The sequence below is a fragment of the Prionailurus viverrinus genome, chromosome C2, assembly GCF_022837055.1.
Source record: "Prionailurus viverrinus isolate Anna chromosome C2, UM_Priviv_1.0, whole genome shotgun sequence".
NCBI classification, from domain to species: domain Eukaryota; kingdom Metazoa; phylum Chordata; class Mammalia; order Carnivora; family Felidae; genus Prionailurus; species Prionailurus viverrinus.
The window spans coordinates 109,681,338-109,708,900 of NC_062569.1; the positions used below are offsets into that span (position 1 = coordinate 109,681,338).

At 36.4% G+C, this 27,563-nt stretch overlaps 1 protein-coding gene across 2 annotated transcripts in view; it reads right to left on the reverse strand.

Moving 5' to 3' along the window:
• Positions 1 to 4,560: 4,560 nt before the first annotated feature.
• Positions 4,561 to 27,563, reverse strand: part of ZPLD1 (zona pellucida like domain containing 1) — a 552,784-nt gene continuing 529,781 nt past the window's right edge. For both annotated transcript variants that reach the window (XM_047875473.1, XM_047875475.1), the window contains 6 exons: positions 23,980 to 24,077; positions 22,581 to 22,661; positions 13,234 to 13,405; positions 11,817 to 11,925; positions 6,435 to 6,464; positions 4,561 to 6,017 (listed from right to left, as the gene is read on the reverse strand). In XM_047875473.1, coding sequence (XP_047731429.1) covers positions 5,842 to 6,017; positions 6,435 to 6,464; positions 11,817 to 11,925; positions 13,234 to 13,405; positions 22,581 to 22,661; positions 23,980 to 24,077 — 666 coding nt within the window. In that variant the 3' untranslated portion in view covers positions 4,561 to 5,841. The remainder of the gene's footprint in view (positions 6,018 to 6,434; positions 6,465 to 11,816; positions 11,926 to 13,233; positions 13,406 to 22,580; positions 22,662 to 23,979; positions 24,078 to 27,563) is intronic.

Below are 27,563 nucleotides of genomic sequence, written 5' to 3' on the forward strand. Positions count from 1 at the left end.
ACATATCCATTGACAAACTGGAAAAAAGCATTACAGTTTTGATAAATCTTTTGATGAGAGATAGTGAATCACCTTTGTTCCCTATTATTCTATTTTGAGAGTGAGGGTGATGCCCCCCAAAATATGATTTATCCCTATAGGATTTAAGGGAGATTCCTGGGTTCTCTTTCTCTCCCGGTGCCCAGAGAGAGCACTCTGCATTATTCTCTGCCATCTCATTTTGGCAACAGCAAAATATATGTTAGCAAAACAATATGTTTTTAAAGAGCAGATCATTTCCAATTCCCAAGTGGTAAATAATTTCTAAAAAGTACTATATTCTCTCTCGAGTTATTTTTCATTTTAGTCAATAGTTCACTACTGTAAAAAAAAAAGTTACAAACTACATACAAGAGGAGAAATAGCTTAAGGACCTGTATAACTTTGAGGCAAAGTTGCATGAAATTGTCAAGCCACAACTCTCCCAGGATATTCCAGTGTTAGTTGATTAGCCAAACCAGCAGGACTATTCAGTAATGGATTCTGCTTTGGGCAATGCTAATAGAGCTATACCCTTGACGGAAACTAACCTCAAAATTTGGGCCACATTGACTTTCACTAAACATATAATGATGACGCTTCACTTTTCAACGTAAAAAGGGAAACGGAAAATTGAGGTAATTATGTTGGCAATTTAAATAAAACAGAAAATATCCAGATACTTGAGCAAAGGGAATTGGAGCTTTGAACTATGTAGATAATCTGAGCTCTCAATTTCATTTTTTCAAGAACACAAAGAAAATAAAGTTTCCTGACCAGAGATTTCCAAATCTCATGTCTAGAAGGCCCCAAACCAATTCACTCCCTGCTATCTCAGCAAAAACTGGCATTAACCAAGGCTATTTTTTTTTTGAGTTCTCCTGTGTTAATTCAAATTTGTAGAGACTGATGCTGTTTACCAACAAGCAATCAGGCAAGATAGTCTCACAAACACAAAAATGTAACATGTTGATCCAGTTTCCACTTCCTCTGAGCCTCTGGAGGAAATGGACCACCATCCTGAGAAATGTGGGTAACATCTACCAAACATTCTCCTTTGGTCTCCTATTAGTGAATTCCTTCCCACTAAGAAGGTGCCTCTCCTCCCAGCATCCAGCACTTCCTTTGTTGCATTTGCCCCCAATATCTCTGCTTTGCAGTTTTATGTTCTTCAGGGCTTCTGGCCTATTGTCACTGCTGATGTCGTCACCCACTCTGCACCAGGGCCAGCCCTGCGGGATGTGGTTCCATCAGTGCTTTGATGACAAGCCTCTCCTGCCCTGTTCTCCTGATGTATATGATAATTTGGCATGAGGAGTTCATCACTGCCCACCTACTCATGGCCCTATCTTTTCTCTATTTGATCCATATTGTTAGCTAATATAAAAGAGGACCTCTCTGCTCATAAGTTTCTACCTCTAGACATTAAGTGTTTCAAAATCATTTCAGTCGTAGATTGCCAAATTGTTGTAACATTTTTGTTTACTCATTCCCTTACTGTTATTAGATTGGTTAGGACTTCTGGTTTTCAGCAGCGTGAGACATACTGATGGTGTGTTTACATGTTTACCATCTGTGACGTTCATTTTGTGTCAACTTGACTGGGTCACAGGTTGCCAGACATTAGGTCAAACATTATTCTGGGTGTGTCTATGATGTGTTTCTGGATGACACTAACGTTTGAATAAATGAGCAAAGCAGATTGCCCTCCCTGATGTGGGTGATTCGCATGTAGTCATTTGAAAGTCTGGCTAGAACAAAAAAGCTGAAAAGACCTCCTGTGACCAGGAGAGGATTTCTTCCAACCTAACTGCTTTCAACCTGGGACACTGGTTCATTCCTGGCTTTGGAATTAAATTGAAATAATAGCTCTTCTTGGGTCTTAAGCTTGCTAGCTTTCAGACTGGAAATACACCATCAGCTCCTCATTCTCAAGCCCTGGACCCAGGCTGGAACTACACCTCCAGCTCCACTGGGCCTTGCTGCCTGCAAATCTTGAGACTTGTCAGCCTCCCGAATTGTGCACACTACTTCCTTAAAATAAACCTCTTCATATACAGTACATATAGCCCATTAGTTCCTTTTCTCTGGAAAGCCCTAATACCATAGGTAACCCTGATATTTGTTTTGTTTACTACCCAACTACATTCTTTTCTAAATTACATATTTGGATTGTTTTATATTAAATGTCTCTCACTTGTAAATAATTGATGAACCTCATCTCAAAAGCAATTGATCTGTGATCAGCTTGCTTTTTTCCTTATAAATATGGAATGAAAACCAATGTGTGCTAGCCTAACAGCCTCCACAGTCATAATAGAAGGCTCTCCACCATGTTATAATTCTCTCCTGCCAAGTTCTCTAGAAATCCCTGAAACTATGCCTCATATATGTTCACAAACAATTGTCTCCCATGGACTTCTGCTCTTTTCTCACTTCTAGAAGTTTACTATCTTATATTTTCCACAGCTGACAATGTCCCTTCATGAACCACCATTTCTGCGATGCTCCCAAAGTTAAGTGCCAGCACTCAAGGCCCCAGAGTAGCACTCACTTCTGTAAGATTAGATTCTGAGTCAGGAAAAGCTCTTTTCAACTCTGTGTCACTTTCCCAAACAAGGGACGACAGCCAGGCCCTGATGGAGCTGTCATGACAGCCTGTGAAACTCTGGGAAGATGAATCCTTGTCTTTCCAGTCCTTACTCTCCCCTCAAAGTTTTAAAAATTATAGGCTCAGTTTTAGTCAGTGTTCACATGCAAGGTAAAGAACACTTTTTTACCGTCAGCTGATCTCTGGGATATGTCTCCTGAGATGGAGACAGAGCCGTAACCAGGGAGCTCAATATGGAGAGAGCAAGCTTCATCTAGACTCGGAGATCAACGCCCTTCCCTGTTGCGTTAGGTGGCTTAAGTTCAATATTTCTTAATGTTTTTGAAAGCAGGAAGAGAATGTTGAGGGTAGGAAAGAGAAATGTCTTTAAAAAAACCAGGTGACTATTTTAAAGATATTCATTTACAATCATTTTATTAAACAATCACCTTTTACATGTCATCAGACCTTACCCCTGAAGTGCAAAAAAACAGTTTGAGGTATTAAAACTGAAGGAACATTTGCACATATTTCGTAAGGTTTTCACACTATAGTAATCAAAATATTCAGTGTAACTAAATACTACACACAACAGCAGGTTGAGAAGAACAAAGCTGTATAAAACAAACCCAGTTCGTCTCATTATAGCTCTGAGCCTCCCATTTATGATGAAAGGATGGCAAAAAAAGTACTGTGAGATGTAAGTTGCTTGCAAAATGATGTGTCCATTATTCACTTTTTAAAAGTGGTATATGGAATGTAAAAGGGCAACACCTGAAACAGCAGCCATCCCTAAAGCACAAAAATCAAACTGACAAACTGGTTTCAATGATAGTATTCTGTGCACAGGATTTAATACTCAGATTAATGGCAATTCACTTAAAGTATCTGAAATAGATTTACTAGACTATTTTAGCACTACTCATGTACACATATAAGGTCACATAAGTAGCATGCATGGTCCATACATTTTTTTCTGTAGGAGTTTTCCCTTTAAAGTAGAAAACAAATTTTTACACAGATCAAAGTTCAGGATGGTCACTTCAAAGTGATCTTGAAGAAACAAAGGGAAGAGGAGATTGCTTTTTTAAGTGTTAGACCTTTTCATATTGATTAAATTATCTGAAGACTTTCCAGATCCCATTTCACTTTGTGTCTATACCTTGAAAGAGAAAGTTGAGGGGCGCCTGGGTGGCGCAGTCGGTTAAGCGTCCGACTTCAGCCAGGTCACGATCTCACGGTCCGTGAGTTCGAGCCCCGCGTCGGGCTCTGGGCTGATGGCTCAGAGCCTGGAGCCTGTTTCCGATTCCGTGTCTCCCTCTCTCTCTGCCCCTCCCCCGTTCATGCTCGGTCTCTCTCTGTCCCAAAAATAAATAAACGTTGAAAAAAAAAAAAAATTAAAAAAAAAAAAAAAAAAAAAAAGAAAGAGAAAGTTGAGGCAATCCGATAACTAATTATTATAATATAAACACTTCTGGTCTGTTGAGGCAATTGGCGACAAGATGTATTTTGATTTGATGTTTGATTTAATTACTAATTTTAGAGCATAGGTACTTCATTTGAAACAAATTTAAAATTGTATAGTGATTTGCATATAATATAGTAAATTAAGTCGTGAATAATGGGTCACAAATGTTGAACAGAAATTAGTGTCTACAGCAGTTGTTATGGTTAACATAGCATTTGTAGTAGCCACACATGCTAGGTTTTTAAATTATTATTTTTTTAATGTTTATTTATTTTTGAGAGACAGAACACAAGCGGCGGAGGGGCAGAGAGAGAGGGAGACACAGAATCTGAAGCAGTCCCCAGGCTCTGAGTTGTCCGCACAGAGCCCAACGTGGGGCTCGAACTCACAGACTGCGAGATCATGACCTGAGCCGAAGTTGGACGCTCACCTGACTGAGCCACCCAGGCGCCCCCACACATGCGAGGTTTTGATGCCCGTCACTGAATTGTTCTATTCAGTTGTGTGAATAGACTGAACAAAGAGAAGGATGATTTTTTGGTAAGAACAGAGGTTGCTTAATACGTGGCTTTTAAACATTTTTTTGAAAAACTGACAAAGGATCACAACTTCTTGCAGTTTACTATTACAGGAAAATACTGTTTATTCCATGGCCATCATGACACTTTCAAGAAGACACCTAAAAAGTAGGGCTCTTCCAGATTATTTGCTTTGCTAGCATCAGAAATTTGTGGGAAAGGGACATTTTTGTCATAGAGACTCAACAATGTTCTGCAAAACACACTTACCCTGTTTACTCTTTGTCATAGGGACAAAAGGAAACTAGGTTGCTAAAAACCCCATGGGAACATTATGCTTATGTGTGGGGACAATGTCCACTCCCACAACTATGGTTTGTTTTCCCATGCAATGGCTCTTGAATGAAGAATGATCTCTGCAGCTGCCTCACTGCTGGAAGCACAGCTGCAAATGCAGCTGACTTGTTTACCTGGGAGGAAAGTGAACTTGTGCTGACGTTCTCAGTGAACCAGGAGAAAACTGAGCACAGCCACTCCCATGTAAATGAATAATGACCTAGGGTCACTTGGTTTCCTTTAGAGGTTAACAACTATTTTTACATTCTGCTACACAAGTAGGTGCTCCAGGTTAAGACACATTTCCTGAGTTTGTTTGTTTGTTTGTTTTTTAAATGAATGTCATCAGACATGGAAATCGGCCAAAAACTCAGGTCACAGAAAGAGTAATTAAATCTCAGGTGTCCAAATCGACCAGTCCAATTAAAACATATCCCCAAGCTGGAATTATCTGGAATAAAAAAATAAAAATAAAAAAAGTAACTTTCAATTTAGGACCACATAAACAATCTAAATGCCAGCACACTGGGTATAAATGCTTAGGGGGAAAAATGCAACAAATGTATATTTTTTCTATGCCCACCTTTTATCTCTATAACAACCAATTATCAAAAGAAAATTGAAATAAAATGAAATATGACTGATCCTGTAAGATCTGAGTCCTGAATATGGTTGGCTTATTGTCATTCTACCCATTGGTGCCATACAAATAGGGCTGACCACATACTTACACGACGAGAACAATACCACCCAAATTCTTTCACTATCATCATGCTGACGAACTACACTGTGAAATCTATCAAACCTACAAATATCAAATGCTGGCTGGCATTCAATTTGGATGAAAACACTGACTGCAGTAACACAGGGTATAGTCAGTGAGTCCTCCTGAGAGAAGGGACCTGTTAAAGTCAGTCAAAGACTGGGTTTCTTATGCCATTCAACACCAAACTGGTGGGTGCCTTCCTGTATAAAAGGGCCAGTGAGCACAGGAGAAGGGAAAAGCTCATCACTCCCAGGATGACCATTCCTGATATCAGTGCACTGGTGATGGCATTCAGCTGGAAGGGAGGTTCCCTTGGAGAACCTGCAAGCACAACACAAACAGTGGGAAGGTCCACTGTCAGATTTATCTCACTTCATCCCAATTTATTCCTGCAAAACATCTCTCATTATGATCTTGCAAAGTAACAGCATGACAATGATTCATGCTACAATCTATTTGACTAAAATTCAATCCAATAACCAAAGGATTATGTGGGTTAGAAGTCAGGTATCCCCTGAGCAGTCAAAAACAAAATCATCTATAAAATGCCATAAAAATTGACCAACAGGTCACATATGAGTCCAGAAATCCTCAGTGAACTATTATTTAAAATATAAAAACTTGTAAAACCAGAACTCAATATATTTCATCATTTAGAGTTGTGCAACTGATCATCAAAAAATACTTAAAAATTTTTAAAATCATACTTTTATTTTCAATATATGTTTGTTATCTTACCAAGCTGTGAATTGTTGGTTGGAGTCTCATCTGGAGGAGAAAAGAAAAAGGAAAGCAATATTGTATCTTTAAATATTTACCTAGGTTTATTATAATTATGTGATTACTTTTTACCTACATGTGCCCTTCCCTTCACCCACAAGCCTCATGGGTAAGGCAATAATGAGAATCTTCCGAAACAATTCTGTTTTCACATTTTCTGTTTCACGTGTCCAAGATTTTATTATCTATCCATTCCCCAGGCCCACACCCTGCCACTGCCCCGGGCATACAAGGAGAATCACAAAATATACTGTACTATATTTTTTCTTGCCAACTTTGCTTCATCATTATCTCTTTAGTCAGGTTAGTGGGGGCAGTAATTGTTAACAGCTATTACAATTTTTATAGCCCTATAACTTGCCATTTGTTATTCTGTTTTAGAGAAGTATTCATTATTTAGTGCCACTTTATTTTAAGCATTGCCAATTTGCCCATCATAATCTGCAAAAACATCATTTTAAGTTCCAAGAAGATAAATTCACACTTGATAACTAAATGAAAGGAAAACATGACTCCTAACCTTGAGTTGTAGGGGTTTTTTTTGTATCTGTTATGTAAAAGATCAAAGCTGTTGATTTTTTACTCATCTCTGGCAAACATAATAATAGATGGAATGAATGCATTCACCTGGCTCCCCAACTTGTGTTACCCATTTTGTAATCATATAGCCATTAACCCCTGATCCTGTACAATGTAGCGGATTTCCTTTCTGTCCTTAAACATTTGGGTGCGTATGTGTCTGTGGGTGTCCGTTATTTGAACCATAAAATGTGTGCTGCTGCCGGTTTGATTTTGGAGGATAAACATTATTACAATGAACATGTGTGTGATTCCAGAAAGTTTACAAAGTGCTGTTTCATGTCATCACATTTTGTCCTCATAACAGCCATATGGTTTAGATATTATTGCTGCCCCCATTTTACAGAAGAAGAAACTTCCATCTGTCACAGCCTCTGTGATAAGGTAAGCATATGTTTAAATGAAATTTCAATTTCAGAATCCTTTTCCTAAAATCATATAAACTAGCCAAGTATGGAGAATATTTTTAGTTATAAAGATGAATAACTCAGGCCATATGAAACCCCAAGATTAGTATTTGAAACAATTGATTGGAAGAACCTGGTGTGATATTTATAAGCTATCTGAAGCCATTTCTTTTAAGACATATGAGTCTTGGCATAAATGATGATTCTGCTGTTGAGTCTGAAGTGCAATGCCCTGAATTAACAGAATTCTCATTTATAACATTCTTTAGAATGGTGCAGTGTACCACTATAGGACAAAAGGGGGGGCAGCATAAATTTTCATAATAGGGACACCCTTAGGAAAACTAGGAAAACCCTAATCTCCAACCCACACTACTTTATAAAGACATTGTTTCTCATGGAAATGGATAAAATGAATGAACTGTGAACAATTCTTCCAAAATATATGCATGCTCCCTTTCCAAGACAAGCTGCCTCACTGAAACATGGAAGAGAATATATAATGATCTAAAATTCCCTTTTCAAAGATATTCATTGTTTATAAATCACACTTACTTGCTTTTAATTTTTTTTAAAGAATAGAGCGCTCCATCCTCCTATGTGTCTCAAGTTAGGTGACCAAGTTAGGTGATCCTAGGACTGGATGCCCCTACTATTTTCTGCATCCTGAAGTTAATAAAAGAAGTCAGGATATCCTCCTTCTCTCCCACATTACCACCAACACTTCCGGAAGAACAATAAATATCCCAGGTGCCACTCGTGAGGACTGGGCTGTGGACAAAATCTTCACCTGAGACAAAATGTCAAATGAGTCCTACCAGCTACAGGTTCCAAGATACTGAAAAACCAAAAGCATCCTACCTCTGGCAGATGACTAAAATCAAAGCATGTAATATTTGAATATTATTCGGAATTGTATTCAATAGAGGATAAAGGTATCTGGTTGCTGTTTCCACTATCCATAAATTTCCCGTCTACTGAAGTTTGATCTAGCTCCGAAAGGGAGGTAGACATTTTCCAGGAGTTTTTTTTTCAACACAAACTGTTTTTTTTCTCTCACACCCATTTGGTCTTACCATATACATATATGCTAAAAGAAACATCCTGGAATTAAAACAGATGGGAGTACTAAACTTGGTGGACTCTTCAAAAAACATACAGCTAGCTGAGGACCCACAGGAAGAAAGTGAGGGCAGCAATACCACAGCTGTTTGAAAGCCAGAAGTGGAAGATAAATTGTTTTTCTCTGCTTTTCTCTCATATAAGTAGTAGAAATAAATGGAAAAAGTAAATATCAGTGTAAGATATATACAGAATAAATATTTTTCCTTTCTTAGCACAAGCAAACTATTTTTTTAATCTTCAACTACCTTTGTGGTAAAATGGACCACATATTTCAAATTTAGAACCTCCAAATTTTGTACCTTCCATTGTGTTATGTTTGTTAATAGTCTATCTCTACCTTTGAATGCTAAGATACCTGAGAGCAAAGACTGTGGCCTGTTCTCTGGGGGTATTCCCAGTTCCTAGCAGAGCGCCTGTCCCATGTGGAGGCTTGAATGAATTATTAACTCCCCATAAAACTCAATGACACAAGTTGAATAGCTTGGCTTGGACTTCCCCATCAGAATTTATGTAATAAAACAATTAGGTACTACTGTGTTCCAGTGCTTGCACTTGTGAATTTCCAGAATTGTTCCCCATGATAAGCATTTCCCTACTGAATAATTTTAGCACATGGGGATGTAAAATAAGGACACTTCAGGAATTTTGAAGATTTAAAATTTTGAAAAGATGTGAATATTTTCCTAAATCAACCAACAAAAGGATTAACAATGTTAAGTAAGTATAAGCAGAATGTCTGATTCATTAAAACAAAAGTATTGTGCTTTAACAACTTATTAAACCTGACATAAGTCAGTTGTCTAGGGGAAAGGAGTGGTTCAATGAGTAAACAAAGCAAAAATCCCCAAGTACCAGAGAGCTTTGAAGAGAGCAAATCAAGCCTGAAATTGGACTTGTCTATATAAAACCCGCCACAGGATCTAGAGAGATAAATTCTAGCTGACCTAAGTTAAAAATGAGGTGAAACTGAGAAAAGAAGGTAGCCCTGGTCATTAAGCTAGACATGAAGTTCACATAGGATTTTCCTGTGGATGAATATGGCTTGATTTCTGAGTTCTGTGTGTACATAGAATTTAAAATAATATTTTTTGCTTGGATACCATAAGTATCACAATGTGAACACGGTCATATATGGCCCTCTAGACAGTGAGGCCACCATGATTGCCCTCAAATGAGCACCGTCCTACGGCCATTTATCAAAATTATAAAAAATAAATCCACAGAGAGTGACAGAGGAATGAAGGGCATCTGGCAGGTTTGAACATGATCCTTTGGGGGCTTTGCCAATGAAGAGACCAGGGTGACTAAGACAAAACTATTCTGTGAGAAAATGAATATTATCCTTAAGGTGGAAATAGGTTGAAATTGGAAGAGGAGAAATCCAGACACGGTATCAGAGACATTGTGATCAAGGCATTAACTCTTTTAGGTTTTATCATAGATAGTTTGGGCAACTGCATATGGTTTAGGTGAAACCTACCAAACCTGTCTAGCTGTTAGCTATGGTAGAATTAGAAACTTCTTCTCGGTAATCTTTACTGGGACTTGGGAGCCTTAGAAACATTCATCTTTATAAGAACATATCTTACACTAACAAATTATTTAAACTTTGTAATATTTAAATTTGTTTTGGCCCAGGTAAGAAGGAAGCAAGGAGGCTAATAAAGAGGAAAAGCCATTTACTCAACATGGGCAGAGAAATGTCGCTTTCAAGATTTTTTTTTCTTCTACAAAACTAACACTAGATATGTTCCATAGAAATAAAAGCATTTCTTATTGTGCCTTCCCGAAAGCATTCCTAATTATTGGCAACAAGAGTTGAGTTTCCATGTAGTGTAATTCTATGAACTATTTCTGACAGCTAGATAAGAATTGGGCCTTTCATAAACCACAAACCAGTCATTTTCAAACCATTGAAAACACATACCAAACCTCAGGGAGTGCAGACCAAGTTTGAAATTTCATATTTAATAAATTTCTGTATTATTTTTAAAAACCTATTAGCTTGTTTTTAAATAATTCTCTGCACAAACCAGAGGAGTAAATAATTCAAGAAATTGTCTAAATTTTTTAGGCCAAAACCTTATTTTCCTTAATTACCTATTTCACACAAAACTTTCTTTCCACTGTGGAACAGGAGGTATGGGAGAAAAAGTAAAAATAATCTAACTGAAATACAGTAATAGCCTTATGGCTTATATAAAATTGCGAAACAATGATTAGAATATAATCCAAACCAGAATTCTTCTTTTTTTAAAGACAAATTTAGAGCTATAGAGTTAGAAATTTAAAGGCAACTTCTTCAAACCCCTCATTTTAAAGATGAAAAAACACTTGCCCCAAGAAATGGCATACAATCCCACATCACATAGCTTGTTTAGACAAAAGCTGGAGCTAGAACCAGTTTTTCTGACTTAAGTTTGTGTTGTTTACACTGCATGTCTGTTTTATCCAATTGATTCCAAATGTCCCTGGGTTCACGCTGACTTAAAGCAGTATTCCTCTGGAGAGTGTGTACACAAATACTTGTATACATGAGAATATATGTGTATAAACAGTTGTGGCTATTAGATTCATGACCATGGCAGAGTGCACTAGAAGGGATGTGTAATATTCAGGATCTGGGAAGAAACAAATGGTACTAAAATTGGGCATTTTAAGAAAAGATTAATGGGACTATTTATACAGATGTAGGGAATTCACAAGAGAAAGTCAAGAAGTTCCCTGGTCTATGGGTTAAAGGGAGGGTTTCTAGTTCTGTAGAAAAGTTGGCTGGGAGGAGTTATGCGGCCAGTTCCATCCGCTGATAGCACTACCTACTGGCCAAGCCCAACCAGACTGGATGGCAAAACAGCAGATGAGTGCAATTCACGCAGGCCAGTCTTCAGGGGTAGGGAGAATGAAAAATGTCCAGCATCGTATACTTGAATACGTGTGTGTGTGTGTGTGTGTGTGTGTGTGTGTGTGCGCGCGCGCGCGCACACGCGCGCGCACGCTAGCGCGTGCATGCGCATGTGTAAAAAGGCCAATATTGTAAAGCCAATGTTGCCCTTTGTGTGAAAGTTGAGTAAACAGGAAACTACTGTGAAATTGAAGTTGCTTAGCAGTTTATCTTATTTCACAGTTAATTAGTGCTGTTTAGAAACCACTCTGAGTTCTCCTTAGAAGCCAAGTAATAAGCCATTTTGGAACAGTCTATTATTATACACAAAAGGAGGAGCGTTCTTACCACTCCGAGTAATGATGGGACCAGCAGAGAGGACTGCATTTCCAGACGTGCTCTGGGGGCTCCAAGTGGTCCTTCTCCCTGCATCCCTCCTTTCTCTGTGGCCGCAAATCTGAGGTGTTAATGAAAACAAATGAAATTCCACACCGGCACAAAATTGGTTCTTTATGGCCATTTGGAAAGCAGATTCTTTTGGAAGAGATACCACATGTTTAATTTTATTCATTTACTTCTGTGCATTTATTTAATTACTTTGCATATAACTGCTACAGTGTTTCTTTTTCTGGCTTGGGCCACATTTCTTATTTCCTCCTGTTATAATTGTGCTTTGCCTCATTAATTTACATAGCTCAATGGTTCTCCTGAAAAAGAGCTGTGTTTATCAAAGTTTTGTACTTTTATATCTCTCAAGCCTTTAATAAATCTTTCCCTGAATTGTTGGTCAGCACAGAGACAAGATAATGTGGATTCTCCATTTAACCCCATCTGATATTGCTAGTTCGGATGAAAGCAATCAATTGTGAAGAAATGCCTGAATTTGAGCATAAATAAAAACATATTAAAGCTATTTCAAATAAAAAATGTGCTTGCATTTTTTCAGGTTAATATTGATGTACCTCAGGGGGCCTGCCAGAAATAGATTTTTTTTTATTCACTAGTAAATGGATCTGTATTTTAATGATGGCTGTATGCAATTAAGATCCTCACCTTTTAGAACTTCTAACTTGTAATCCAAGGGATTTCTGGCCATCAGGGCCAAATCTACCTTTCCAGTGCTAGCCCTGTGCACCTTCCCAGGTTTTCCAATCATCCTCTATTCTGCTCCATGACTTTACTGAAGGCCTGGTAGTTCCCTGATTACTCTGTCTTATATGTCTGTGACTTTGGTCAATCTTTGGTATGGAGGGTCTCTCACTCTTGATTTTGCCCCTTTGTGATTCACCCATCTTCAAATCACACTTTGGGTTTTATATCTTCCATCAGACTTCCCAATCTGTCCTGTTCTATCTCTCTCACAAAGGCAAATACTGTCTCCTACTACAACCTATATGTACAATCTGCCTTTGCACCATAACATTTTTGTCTTATTTTCTTCCACTACTGTCTCCTGGTCCTCAAAGATAAGCTAAATGAGTTCAGAAAATCATGCACACATGGCTGTATTCCCAGTATTATGTGTGGCACAAAGTAGGCATTCAATAGATCTTTACTGGATGAATAAATAAATAAATCCTACTTCAAACTGACCCAAAATAGGCATTCAGTAGATCTTTACTGGATGAATAAGTAAATAAATCCTACCTCAAACTGTTTGACCCAATGCATATCCGCTTTCCATATAGAAATTAGTTCCTAACATTTGATAACCCTTCAGCTTAGATCAATTTGACAATTTAGAATAAAGTTGCTAAAAACATACTGGCATAAGGAAGGGGCAGTCATCAGCTCTGCAGAGCTTGGTAACACAGTGCAGGAAGACGGTGGACATTTTCTGATTCTTGTGTTTCACAAATCGGAACACTTCAAAGGAAAACCGGCCTTGCTGGCTTCTGCCATTTTCAATGACAGTGGTCTGAGGATCTTTGTCGCAGCTATATTTTAGGGAATGTGAAAACAGGATATTACTGGAAATTACCAGCCCGCTGAAAATTATAAATTAATTTCTGCAGTATTAAGAGCTAACAAAATCATGCCATGTAACAGATATTTAATAAGAGCATAAGCTAACTCAACAAATATGCCAAGAGTGACCTAGATCAGAAAATTTAAACAGATCAATTTCTGATTATAATAGTACCATCAAATTTTAGAGGGATTATACTTTCATAAGTTTCAAAAATCCAAACAGAATAAAAGGTATATAGTGAAAAGTCTCCCTCCCATGATTGCCCTTGTCCACACCATTCCACACACATATTCGAATATGCCAGAGGTGATCTCACTTGTTACTGCATCCTCCCAGGGTATATACATTTAAAGCTAAAGTAATGAATTCTTATTGTTTCCTCCTTCTTACAAAAAACAGAAGCACACTATCCACATTGTTTTGTACCTTCCCTTTTTAAAAATTTAGCACAGTATTTTAGACATTATGAATGTATAAAATGTAAATGCACATTTATAAACATGAATATTTAGCAAGCTACCTCATTCTTTTTGCACACTGTGTAGTATTCCATCACACACATGTACCAGCATTTATTTAATCAGGTACCTATTTAAGTACTTTTGCATTGTTTTGAATCTTTGCTTTTTACAAAGTAATAATGCATAGCCTTATAATACAGTATTTTGTTTTTTGGGTTTTTTTAAATATGAAATTTGTTGTCAAATTGCTTTCCATACAACACCCAGAGCTCATCCCAACAGGTGCCCTCCTCAATGCCCATCACCCACCCTCCCCTCCCTCCCACCCCCCATCAACCCTCAGTTTGTTCTCAGTTTTCAAGAGTCTCTTATGGTTTGGCTCTCTCCCACTCTAACCTCTTTTTTTTTTTTTTCCTTCCCCTCCCCCATGGGCTTCTGTTAAGTTTCTCAGGATCAAATAAGAGTGAAATATAATACAGTATTTTGAACATAAGCAGGTTATCTGTACAATGTATCTATAGGGCCATTTAATAGATGCTGCCACATTGCCCTCTATAAATATTGTTGTATTTTGTACTTCCCAAGTAATATATAAAGAAACTCCTTATTTCCCCAGAACTATATCAACAAAGTATATGTAAAAATTTCTGGATTATTTGCTCTTGGGTAAGAAAAAGACACTATCACCATATAATTTTCATTTGCATCTTTGCCAGTGGAAATGACTATGCGCATCCTTTCATACATATTAGAGCCAACTACATTTCTTTATCTGAAAATTGTTTATGTCCTTTGCCCAAATTTCTATTTTGTTGTTGGTCTTTTCTTCCTGATTCTTCTAAGTTCTTTATGTGTGAGGAAGACTAGCTCCCGGCTGGTTATCTAAGTTGCAATTGTTTTACTTTGTTGCTTAGCCCGTGTGTGTGTGTGTGTGTGTGTGTGTGTGTGTGTGTGTGTGTGTGTTCATACACACACAGAAGCTTTGTTTTTATGTTAAATTTTCAATATTTTATTGTATGGCTTTTAGTGAGGCATATCTTACCTTATTGTGCTCACTTTATTGTGCTTGCAGAGACCGTGGTTCTTACGAGTTAAAGGTTGGTGCCAACCCCGCACCAAGCAGGTATGTCGGTGCCATTTTTGCAACAACAGCATTTGCTCACTTTATGTCTCCATGTCACATTTTGGTAATTCTCACACTATTTCAAACTTTTTCATTGTTATTATATTTGTTATGCTGATCTGTGATGTTACTATTGTAATTGTTTTGGGGCCCCCCCAAACTGTGTCCCTTTAAGACAGTGAACTTAACTGTAAGTGTGTGCTCTGACTGTTCACCCACTGGTTGTTCCCCAACCTCCCCCTCCTCCCTGTCTCTCTCCTTCTCCTCAGGCCTCCGTATTCCCTGAGACACAATAATGTTGAAATTAGGCCACTTAATAACCCTACAATGACCTCTAATTATTCAAGTGAAAAGAAGAGTCACACATCTCTCATTTTAAATCAAAAGCCAGAAATGATTTAGCTTAATGAGGAAGTCATGATGAAAGCCTAAACAGACTGAAAGCTAGGCCTCTGTGACAAACAGCCAAGTTGTGAAAGCAAAGGAAAAGTTCTTGAAGGAAATTAAAAGTGCTAACCCAGTGAACACATGAATAATAGGAAAGCAGTCTTATTGCTGATATGAAGAAAGTTTTAGTGGTCTGGAGAGAAGATCTAACCAGCCACAACATTCCTTTAAGCCAAAAGCTCATCCAGAGCAAGGCCCCCTCTACAATTCTGTGAAGGCTGAAAGAGGTAAAGAAGATGAAGAAAAGTTTGAAATTCACAGAGGTTGGTTCATGAGGTTTAAAGAAAGAAGCTGACTCCATAACATAAAAGATAAATCAGCAACTGCTGACACAGAAACTGCAGCAAGTTATCCAGAAGTTAACACAACATCCATGCTGCAGCCCATGAATCAAGGAATAATTTTGACTTTCAAGTTTCATTATTTAAGAAATACATTTTGCAAGGCTAGAGGCGCCGTAGATAGTAATTCCTCTGATGGATCTGGTCAAAGTAAATTGAAATCCTGGAAAGGGTTCACCATTCTAGATGCCATTAAGAAGAGGTCAAAATAGAAACATGACAGAATTTGGAAGAAATTGATTCCAACACTCATGGATGACTTTGAGGGGTTCAAGACATCCACAGAGGAAGTGACTACAGATGTTGTGGAAATAGCAAGAGAACTAGAATTAGAAGTGGAGCCTCAAGATGTGACTGAATTGCCGCAAGCTCATGATAAAACCCGAATGGATGGGGAGTTGCTTATTATGGATGAGCAAAGAAAGTGGTTTCTTGAGATGGATACTACTCCTGCTGAAGATGCTGTGAAGATTATTGAAATGACAACAAAGGATTTTCCATAAAGTCAGTTGATAAAACAGCAGCAGGGAATTTCTACTGTGGGTAAAATGCGGACAAAATCAAACAGTATGGCATGCTACAGAGAAATCATTTATGAAAGGAACATTCAATCACCGTGGCAAATTTCATTGTTGTCTTATTTTAAGAAATTGCCGCAGCCATCCCAGCCTTCGGCAACCACCACCCTGGTTAGTCAGCAGACGTCAACATCGAGGTAAGACCTTTCACCAGCAAAAAGATTACAACTCACTGAATGCTCAGATGATGATTGGCCTTTTTTAGCAATAAAGTATATTTTAACTTTACATTGTAAAGTTGTACATTGTTTTTTGGGTATAATGATATTGCATACCTAAAAGACTGTAGTATAGTATAAACATAACTTTATATTCACTGGGAAATCAAAAAATTCATTACCAATATTTATTTCACTGGGTGATCTGGAACCAAACCCTCAACATCTCCAAGGTATATCTGTATTTGGGCCACATATAGATTTTCCTTACACCAAAGTTGTTTTGTTTGTTTCTTTGTTTGTTTGTTTAAATTTTAGTTAGTAACATACAGTGCAATATTGGTTTCAGAATTCAGTGATTCATCACTTACATACAACACCCAGTGCTCATCACAAGTGCACTCCTTAATACCCATCACCCATCTAGCCCATCTCCCATCCATCTCCCTCCATCAAAGTTTTAAAATATTTCTTATGTTAATATGGTTTTTTCTACCACTTTTAAAACTGTATTTTTTACATTCAAATTAATAATCTATTTAAAGTCTTTGTGGTGTATTGAGTGAACTATAGATCCAATGCAATATTTTCTTCATGGTTACCCACTTTGCAGCACTGTTTTTAAAATCTTTTTATCTCACTGATTTGTGATATCACAGTCTATCATATTGTAAACTCCCATATGTTTTGGATCTATTTCTGAACTCAATAAAATATTCTAATTTTTGTGTACGTGACTAATCTTGCATAATATCACATTCCTTTAATAATTTTAGAGCTATTATTAAGTATAATATCTGTTAGGGCTATACCCTTTATTTAGCCATTGGAATATCCTGCCTAATAAAAATTTTGTCTTTTCAAAGTGTTTTATAAGTGGAATCATGCCCTATGTAACCTTTTGTGATTTGATTTTTTACTTACTGTAATTATCTAGCGATACACCTATGTTATATATACCCATAATCCATTCTTTTTCATTTAGAAGTAGCATTTCATGACATTGATGCACCACAGTTAATTATTTACTCATTGAAGAATATTATTTTCTTCCAGTTTTGGGCTAATAAAAATAAAGCTGCTATTAATATTTGTGCACACATTTTTGTATGTGTGAGCCTCTTACATCAACTTCATTATCACTGAGAAAAATGTCCAGAAATGTAATTGCTAGATTGTAGGGTGGTTGCATATTTAGTTTTCTTGTTGGTGATTTTTAAGTTCTAAATTTTCCATTTGTCTCTTCCTTATGTCTTCCATTTCTGTTCAGAGACTTCCCATTTCATTGTTATTTTTCCATTTGTTATAAGCATGTTTGCTATTGTCTGTTAAAACTTTTTATAATGACTGCTTTAGTCTTTTGTAGATAATTCTAAACTCTTCATCACATTTATTTTTGTTCTTTTTCCATTTATTTTGAGGTCTTCCTGATTGTTGCTGTGTCAAGTGATTTTTACTGAACGTTGAGGTTTGGACTATTAGTTATGAGACTCAGGATCTTATATAAACCTTATATTTTAGCTGACTTCCTTTTCCAACACTTCATCAAGGAAGGAGGGATGCTGTGTCATTACTGCCAGATAGGAGTAGAATTCCAGACTTCCCCTTGGCCTTTCTTGACACCCAAGGAGCAGGGATCCTGTTAATTCTGGATAGAGTGAGAGTTTCTACTCTCCACTGGGCCTCCGCTGATATATCCCTGACTACATAGGGTAGGAGTGGCCTCCACCAACACCACAAGGACTATGGCCTTGTTACTGTGGCATTGTAGTAAATGGCCTGACTTTCCACTAGGATTCCTCTGATGTCAACCCAATAGGGCATGTAAGGGTATCTCATTATTGCCGGGGGGGGGGGGGGAGTACAGAAACCCCACTCCACCTTCTCTGAAATCATCCCATATGGGATATTGGGACACCTTGTTACTGACAAGGGTAGAAATTTGGCTCGCCACTCAGTCTTTGCAAGCGTGGGTGGGATGTGGTATTAGACTAGAATAGTACAATTATTGTGTAAAAGCTTTCTGTCTTACTAAGCTACTCCTTTCCTAGTCTTTTGTCTTGAGAGGACAGGCTTTGTCATTCATTCATTCATTCATTCATTCAAACGGGTTTATCACCCATTCATTTATTTATATCTGTAGCCATTGATATATCTGAGTTCCTGACTTCTTCAGCTCTAAGTGTGGGATATAAAAGGCAAAAAGAAAACCATAATTCATTAGGTCTTAGAGTCCCTAGCTGGTCTAACCTTATCTCTATATTTTTTTCATTATTCTTATACTTGTTTTGTGTATAATATTCAGAGTTTAAATATATATACTTGTTTTGTATATAATATTCAGAGCTTACACACACACACACACACACACACACACACTTAGGAGGAATACGCAAAACTATATCTACTCAATCTTCCCAGGAATTTTTTTAGGACATTTATTTTTATTAAAAAAGAGAATATAAGTTTTTCTTTTTTCTTACTTGTTTACTTCCCTTCTCTTTCCTTCCCTTTTCTTCCATTCCTTTCCTTGCCCTTGTCTCTTCTCTTCACCCTCTACTCTTCTACTCTTTTGTCTTGCCTTGTTCTTTCTCTCCTCTTCTTGTCCTTCTCTATTTTCCCATTTCAGTTATTCTTTTTTTTCTAACTTTTGACTTCCTTCACCCATTTCTCCCACCCCCAAGTCCCCACATCTGGCAACCACTAATCTGTTCCCTGTGTCTATGATATCTATGAGGGTTCTTTTCCCATCTGATATCCATTCACAATTTCTTTATCCATTCATCTATCATTGGACACAGGTTTCCATGTTTTGGTTATTGTAAATAATGCTCCAATGAACACGGAGGTGTATAAATCTTTTTGAGTTAGTGTTTTCATTTTCTTGGATACGTACCCAGTGGCAGAATTGCTAGATCAAATGTTGATTTGATTTTTAATTTTTTGAGGAAGCCCCATAGTGTTTTACATAGTGGCAGTACCAATTTACATTCCTACCAACAGTTCACTAATGTTCCCTTTTCTCCACATCCTCACCAACACTTGTTATTTATTATCTTTTTGATATACCCATTCTAACAGGTATGAGGTGATATCTCTATTATAGTATTGATTTGCATTTCCTTGATTATTGGTGGTATTGAAGATATTTTCAGGTACCTGTTGACAATCTCTATGTCTTCTTTGGAAAATATCTATTCATATCTTCTGCCCATTTTTAAATAAGATTGTCTGGTTTTTTGCTATTGAGTTATATGAGTTCTTTATATATTTTAGATATTAGCCCCTCATCAGATATATGTTTTGCAAATATTTTCTCCTATTCAGTAGATTGCCTTTTCATTTTGTTGATGATTTTCTTTGCTGTGCAGAAGCTTCTTAGTTTGATATAATCCCACTTGTTCAATTCTGCTTTTGTTGCTTTATGGTTACTTTTAATTAAAAAAAATAATGTTGCAGTGTTTAATTGCAAATCTTATCTTTTTCATGGCAACGGCTTTCCAGTGAGTTTAATTAATCTTTAAAATTTTTTTCTCAGCTATTTTTTACATTTTTCTGGTAGTATACTGGAACACTGTAAGCAGTATCTTCACTTGCTTACCACTCACATTTGAAAGTGTTGGATTTCCCTAGATTTGTCATTTTCCAGGACTCTTTGGGCAATGTGGAATGGTAGTGACCTCTCTCATGGATTTCCTCAACTCAAGGTTCTCCCACTTTTGTTTTACAATGGCCAACAAGTTTCCACTGAATGTGGCATAATTGTGTAGTTGAGTTTTCTCTGCCGTTCTGAACTTAAAGATATTCAAGAATTCTACGATCCGCCCCATGTTCTTCAGGTTCATTCACAAGCCTATTCCAAGACCCTTATCTTCCCAGGTGAATCCTCCACTCTTTAGAAGATGTACTTTTCCTGATACTTTCTGAGATCCGCCACTTCTGAGGTTCTAGTCATTCTCTATCCCTTCATTCTCCATATTCCCTAGGGCTGTTGGCTTGTTGGGCCTCAACCCTGTTCCTAGCAACTCCCACTCCCAGCAGTACCCTCTCCTTCTGTTGCACATTTCTCCTGGCTGTTTCTGAAATCTTCCACTACCAGGACCCCTCAACACTGACTTTTCCTCCCCGCTTTTCCCACCACCTCTCCCCACAGAACTTCCTGCAGGCCTCCCTCTGCACCATTTGCTCTTGATCTTAATTGTTTTTATTATCACTCACACCTATCTGGGGATTTCTCAGTTTTCTTTTCCACCTAGTTTCACTGCAACTGACATCTGAGAGACTCATTTAGTAACTATTTCACTCTCTATAGTTTCTAATAAGAACACTGAAAAGATTCAGCATGAAGCCATAGTCATACTAGAAGTCTGACGATCATATTCCAGATTATCACTATGTGATCATTATAGAAATTTTGGAAAATAAGAAACACATCAAAACAAAATGACTCACAATCCTCCTATGCATAAATAACCACTGGGAGCCTGTTGATGGATTCCCTTACAGTCTTTTCTATCATATATTATACAAATGAGGTCCATTGTACATAAAACTGTATATGCTGATTATTTCACTTCATATTTCAATTCATGTAAAATTTAAAGAGCCACATTATTTCCAAGCATAAAAATACCACGAAGACAGAAAGGGAGGAGATAGAATAGGACCAATCTTTTTTTTCTATTTTATAAATAACTTTATATAATTTAATGTCTGTGTGAGTTCCCAAATTACTAGTTCTCCACAATCCACTTAGTCATTTCCTTTCCTCATTGCTGAATAGCCTTCATTGCTCCCGAGTTTTACTATTTTAAATATCACTGATAAACCATAAAATCATAAATATTTTAGAGTATGTTTTCAAACCTGTAGATACAGAATCAAAGAATATAAAATCTTTTAAGGTTTTGATATATGCTGTCATGTTTTTCCCAAAAATGTTGCCTAAATTAACAGTTCCAGCAATAGGATATAAGAGTATCAGTTTGACCTAGTCTCTGGACATCATCTTAACCTTGATTAGCTGATAAAGCATAATATTTTGGTTCCCATCATATTACTCCCATAATGTGTTAATAAGCAGCAGTGATCTGAGCCAACTGCATTTTGTAAGCATGATTAGAAGCCATTGCTTGACTCTCAAGTCTGTTCTGCTGTCAGATAAAAATGCTGAAAGGAAACTGGGATGATTGAATGCTTTTATGATCAATGTCCCCTTTCCCCAAATGTAGATTACACTCACTCTATCATTGTCTATTGGAGAATGAAGTTGAATTTATTGGCTCTGTTAAAAAAAGGAGTAGTAGGGGCGCCTGGGTGGCGCAGTCGGTTAAGCGTCCGACTTCAGCCAGGTCACGATCTCGCGGTCCGTGAGTTCGAGCCCCGCGAGTTCGAGCCCCGCGTCAGGCTCTGGGCTGATGGCTCGGAGCCTGGAGCCTGTTTCCAATTCTGTGTCTCCCTCTCTCTCTGCCCCTCCCCTGTTCATGCTCTGTCTTTCTCTGTCCCAAAAATAAATAAACATTGAAAAAAAAAAATTTAAAAAAAAAAAAAAAAAAAAAAAGGAGTAGTAGGCTATATCATACTTTCATTTAAATACTGATAAATGAAGAAAAGCATTTTGGGGTCTAAATTATCTAGACCATTACTTTAATTTTATTCTCTTTTGACATATGATGAGACAGTCTAGCTGTGGGTAAATAGTACCTCCCACTGCCTTTCTCTTATTGCCAATAATATCCTAACCATGCTTTTTCTAAGACAGTGAAATATTCCCACATGTTCTAAACATGAATAAAACATCTTTGATGGACCTAACTTACTTGCAATTCTCATTCAACAATAGCTTTATCAGCATTTTGTATTGAAAACTCTTCTCAACTTTTATCCTTCCAGCTTTATAAGGACTAAAAGCTCAAAATATAAACTTTACATTTAAAAGCTATAGAAGTGCCCTACAATTATTTGTTTATATAACTTGGAGTTTTGATTTCAGTTATCTACAATTGGATCTTTGCTCTCAATACAAGACTTACCTAAGGAAGAGATCATATCGAACATCATCATTTGGGTTCCCTGATGGGGTTGTGTAGCAATAATCCATTAAGACATTCCATCTGCAGAAAGAAGTAAGCATACTATAGAGTCAGAATCTCCTTTTGGGTATTAGTTACTAATCCTAGGGAAGTAAATATTGACAAATGCCTCACCCCCACAAAATAGAACTATGTTTTTGTTAGTTATTTCAGAGGCTTCTTGTTTATTGAAACATTCTCCTAAGCTCAAGATGTTTAAAAATCTGCAGCAAATTGCCATCCTGCATCAAGTGGAATTAAGGCTAATATCACACACACACACACACACACCACACCACACACACACACACACCACACCACACACACAAACTGTGTAAAAAACAACTGGTCAAAGTGTGAAGAAACAAAACCTAAAAGCAAGCTATATAGATACTTCTATGTTCACTGTACACAGCAATATTCTGTTTCTGGAAGTTACTAACCCTAACAAATGACAGAGGATATTATAATATCACATACAGCAAGGAGTTTGGTACATAAATTATACACTGAAAATTATGCCAGAATCAGTGGGGATGAGAGTAGGAGTTCATGAATGACACTGTGGTAGGTAAAAGAAAACCATGAGGCAAATACATAATCTTCCCCCATATGGCTACACTGTGCCTAGATTTATACATTACTTCATTCCAACTCTGATGTTATAAAAATTACTAGCCTATGGGAAGTAAATGCCAATCATTTTTTAAATCCCGAATTTGATAAGATGATTTCAGGATGTAAAGTTTATATTATATGTGATAATGTTACATGTGATAATGTTATTATAGGGTAGGATTGAATCTTCAGCTTTTGAATTCCCTTTCAATTTTGATCATTCTGGTTTATCTAAAACTTGGTCATATGAAGCTTGATTGCTTTGGGGTTTTTTACAGAGATGTTTCTGAGGATCATTTTATATAATTCTGGCCCAGATCATAATGGGGAGAGTTCCTCTGTTTTTTAATACATTTTTATTGAATAGTAACATACACACTGAAAAGCGCATAAATCACCAGTGTTCATGAAATGACTACATCTGACCCATCATCTTTCAGATGAAAGAATAGAACATTGTGGTATCCCACAGGTTACCCTATTCCAATAGGTCTGCCTATTCCCTCTTCCAGTAACTCCCCCTCCTTTTTTATGGGAAGACTTGTTATTTTCCAATTAATGACACAAAATAAGTGTCCCTATTCATCTTTGTAATTTGCTATTTCTATTTATTAGCATTCCTAAATGGTGTGACAATGGCAGCATTATTTAAATTAAAAATGAATGAGCTAACTTTATGATTCACAAGGCTTTGTGCAGTCAAAACGTTTTAACCAACAACAACTAAAGAGTTTGAAAATACCTGCCATCCAGATTAGTGGCTTGTACCGCTGCAAACACTTTGGTTTTCAAAGGTAATCCTATACTTGGGATAATTAACTGCTGACTGTAGGTTGAATCCTAATGATGAAAAAAATAAGAAATTAATTCATCATTGTCTTCCCAACAACAGCACATTTACCACTTAAAACCATAATACCATATAAAAAAGGGGGCAAATCACCATAAAACTACAGAATTAACCCCAAAAATGATCTAGTTAATCCTCTAGTTTCTTGGCAGAACTGTTCTTAAATCACATCCAAGTAACAAATTCATTTCCATACATAAATCCTTTTGTTTCCATAGCTTATCGTATATGGTGGTTAATGTTCTGTGTATTTAAACCGCATTCAGTGATTAATAGTCAGTGTTTAATATTTAATTTGTTTAATAATCAGTTGTTAATATTCAGTTTATTTAAATGAATACTTCATTTATTTAAATTAAATTAGTGGCTGTTATGCAGTTTCTCATCTACTTTAAGCCCTTTCCCATTGGGGTTGTAGGTCCTTATGCTCTTGATAATCTCTCATTTGCCCCAAATCACTTATCTGACAATTGGAAAGCACCAAAATTTAATTGAAAACCAAAAAAGAGACCAATGAGTCCTCCAAGTTGCCAAAATGCATGCCACAATATTTCCTTCATAAATTCCTTGATAGTTACTTATAGAAAGGTGTCTCAGGACTTCACTTCTATCTTTTTCCTCTTCGTGTATATCAATTCTAGAGAGCTTATTTATATCATGCCCCAATTTACAGTATTAAAGCAATAGGTCAGAAACTGAGATGTGACAGCTTTAATTTGATAATACAGAAAAACAGAAAAAAATTGTAAGATGCAAAGAAGAAAATGAAAAGAAAAGAATTTCTAAAAATGTAAACTGTAAAATCAATTGGCATGGAAGCAAATTGCTTCTCCCAAATTTAGTAACCTTGAATCTATTTTTCAGCAAAGGAAAAATGTTAATGTTCATTATGAAATTTCAAAGTCATCAAGCAAAGGCAAAATACAGAGCATATTCTGTTTAAGAAGGCTGGGAAGAAAGCAACAGGTTTTGAATTTTTAAAATTACAAATTTTTAAAATTATAGTATGAATGCTTTACTCTTGAAAAGGTTGCACTCGTGTGAAACATCTCATTCCCAAATACAGCCAGATAAATGAGGGAATATATGTCGTACTTCTCTCTATCATAAATGATAATAGCTCCTCTAACCATTTCCAATAGATACTTTTATTTACCTTTCCTGTTCTCTTTAAAAACTTCTCCAAGTATTCCACACCTCATTAAATATATAGATCCTTATTTTATTTTTTAAAGGTTTTATTTTTAAGTAATCTCTACACCCATCTTGGGGCTGGAACTCACAACTCCAAGAGCAAGAGTTGTATGCTCTACCGACTGGGTCCGCCAGGGGCCGCCAGAGATTATATACTTGCCTCAGTAGTGTCTTGAAGAATGTTGACTTTGTTAGAATTATTATACTGCTAAGTCATTTGCAAATGAATCAACAAATATTTCCTTCTAAAATTGCTTCTAAAAGGTAATGTTTTTACCTTACTTTTTTTTCCTTTATTTTGTATAGTTGTTTTTTTTTACTCTTATTATATTGTCCCTAAAATCAATTATATTTATTTTAGATTTTTTTCTTCAACTTTGAAAAGACATTCGTATTACTGTAACACTATTTCAGGTTTACTCTTTCTTTATCCTCTCAGAAGACACTAACATTTAGATACAATTCAAATTCACAAAGTCATCTTTGCTTTCCACAGAGAAGAAAACCAATACATTCATATTACACAAAAATAAGGCCACAGTTCAACTTGAAATAATCCACATAGATGGAAACTGAATAGTCAATAAAATTATTTTATAAATTATTAATATAAAAATTATTTTTTATAAATAAAATTTTCCTAAGTACATTTACTGAGTGCCAGAATACATAGATATGAACAATTGCGCTGAACTAGATATAAGTTTTCCTTTCCAAATAACTAATCAGAGAATGAGAGTAGTAGGTATTAAATGTAACTTTTCATCATTCAAAAACTGCATGTGAAATAGGAAGACTTGGCCACAAATGCTTGTGTAATGATACGTAATTTGAAACGCTGCAATAAAATTACACTTGGACAGCTAAATGTTAGTGTTTCAAACAAATAATAAATATGATTTTGGATCAATTAGTGAAAGTAAACCAAATTTTTTTTCTCATATAAATTACTAGGGCTTTTTTTTCTCATGATTACAATATAATTGACTATATTACCTATAATGTATTTTTCATCTTTGTGACTTATTTTTAACTGGAAGCATGTATAAATTACTAGTTTGGTAGTGCCCTGTAACATGACAAAATATTATGACCATGTCATGTTAAAAACAAAGTAGTCTTTGGCAGTGAAACTCTTCTATATGTTACAGTAATGATGGGTATAAGTCATCATGAATTTGTCAAAACTCACAAAATACACAGGAAGAGTGAAACTCAATGTAAACCATACATTTCAGTTAATGCATCAATATGGGTTCATCAATTATAACAAATATACCCCCAAATTCAAGGTGTAAATAATACAGGAAATTGTGTATAGGCACAAGAAGTCTGTGGGAACTCTCTACTTTCAGATCAGTTTTTCTGTAAACCAAAAACTGCTGTAAAAAATAGTCTGTTAATTAAAAAACATAATTTGTGGAGAAATTGTTCAATTTTATTATTTATTTCATTGTCTAGTAAATAACTTTTAAAATTCAATTTAACTTTTTAATTCCACCATTAATGATACCTTTATTGCAAACTGGTTAAAAATGAGATGTGTCTGTTTTGTTTTCTGAAATATTTTTCCACATCCTATTCTCATCAGAGATCTTAAGATGTTAAGTCTTGTCAAATAAAAAGCATAGACATCAAAAAAAAATGAGATGTTTTGACACTACCTAGTTCATTTATAGTCTGATATCAAACAATTCGTTGCCTTTTTTACCATAGAATTATAATCTTAAGGTTATCACCAAATTATAGGCTTTTATTTAGCACTAAGATGCTAGCTAGAAAGTTTTGGGGGCACCTGGGTGGCTCAGACAGTTAAGCATCCGACTTCGACTCAGGTCATGATCTCAGGATTTGTGAGTTCGAGCCCCGCGTCAGGCTCTGTGCTGACAGCTCAGAGCCCGGAGCCTGCTTCGGATTCCGTGTCTCCCTCTCTTTATGCCCCTCCCCCACTCTCAAAAATAAATAAACATTAAAAATTTTTTTAAAAGATGCTAGAAAGTTTTTGAAGGATTATGTCTAGTTAACAATAGAGGAATACTATTTCTAATGATAAAAGAAGGACCCTCACAGCAAAGCTCTCAACAAATCCACACTTCTAAAGTTTTATTCTCTGCTTTTCCAGTAAGGGAATAGTTTAATTTTACACACAAAAAATAATGGTGTCATTAAATACCATTTGGGCAAGTTTTTTACTTTTTTAAAATCAGGAATTTTCATCTTTGTTTCACTCAAAAATAACCAATAATACTGAACCCAAACCAGTCACCTCAATTCTACCTCAG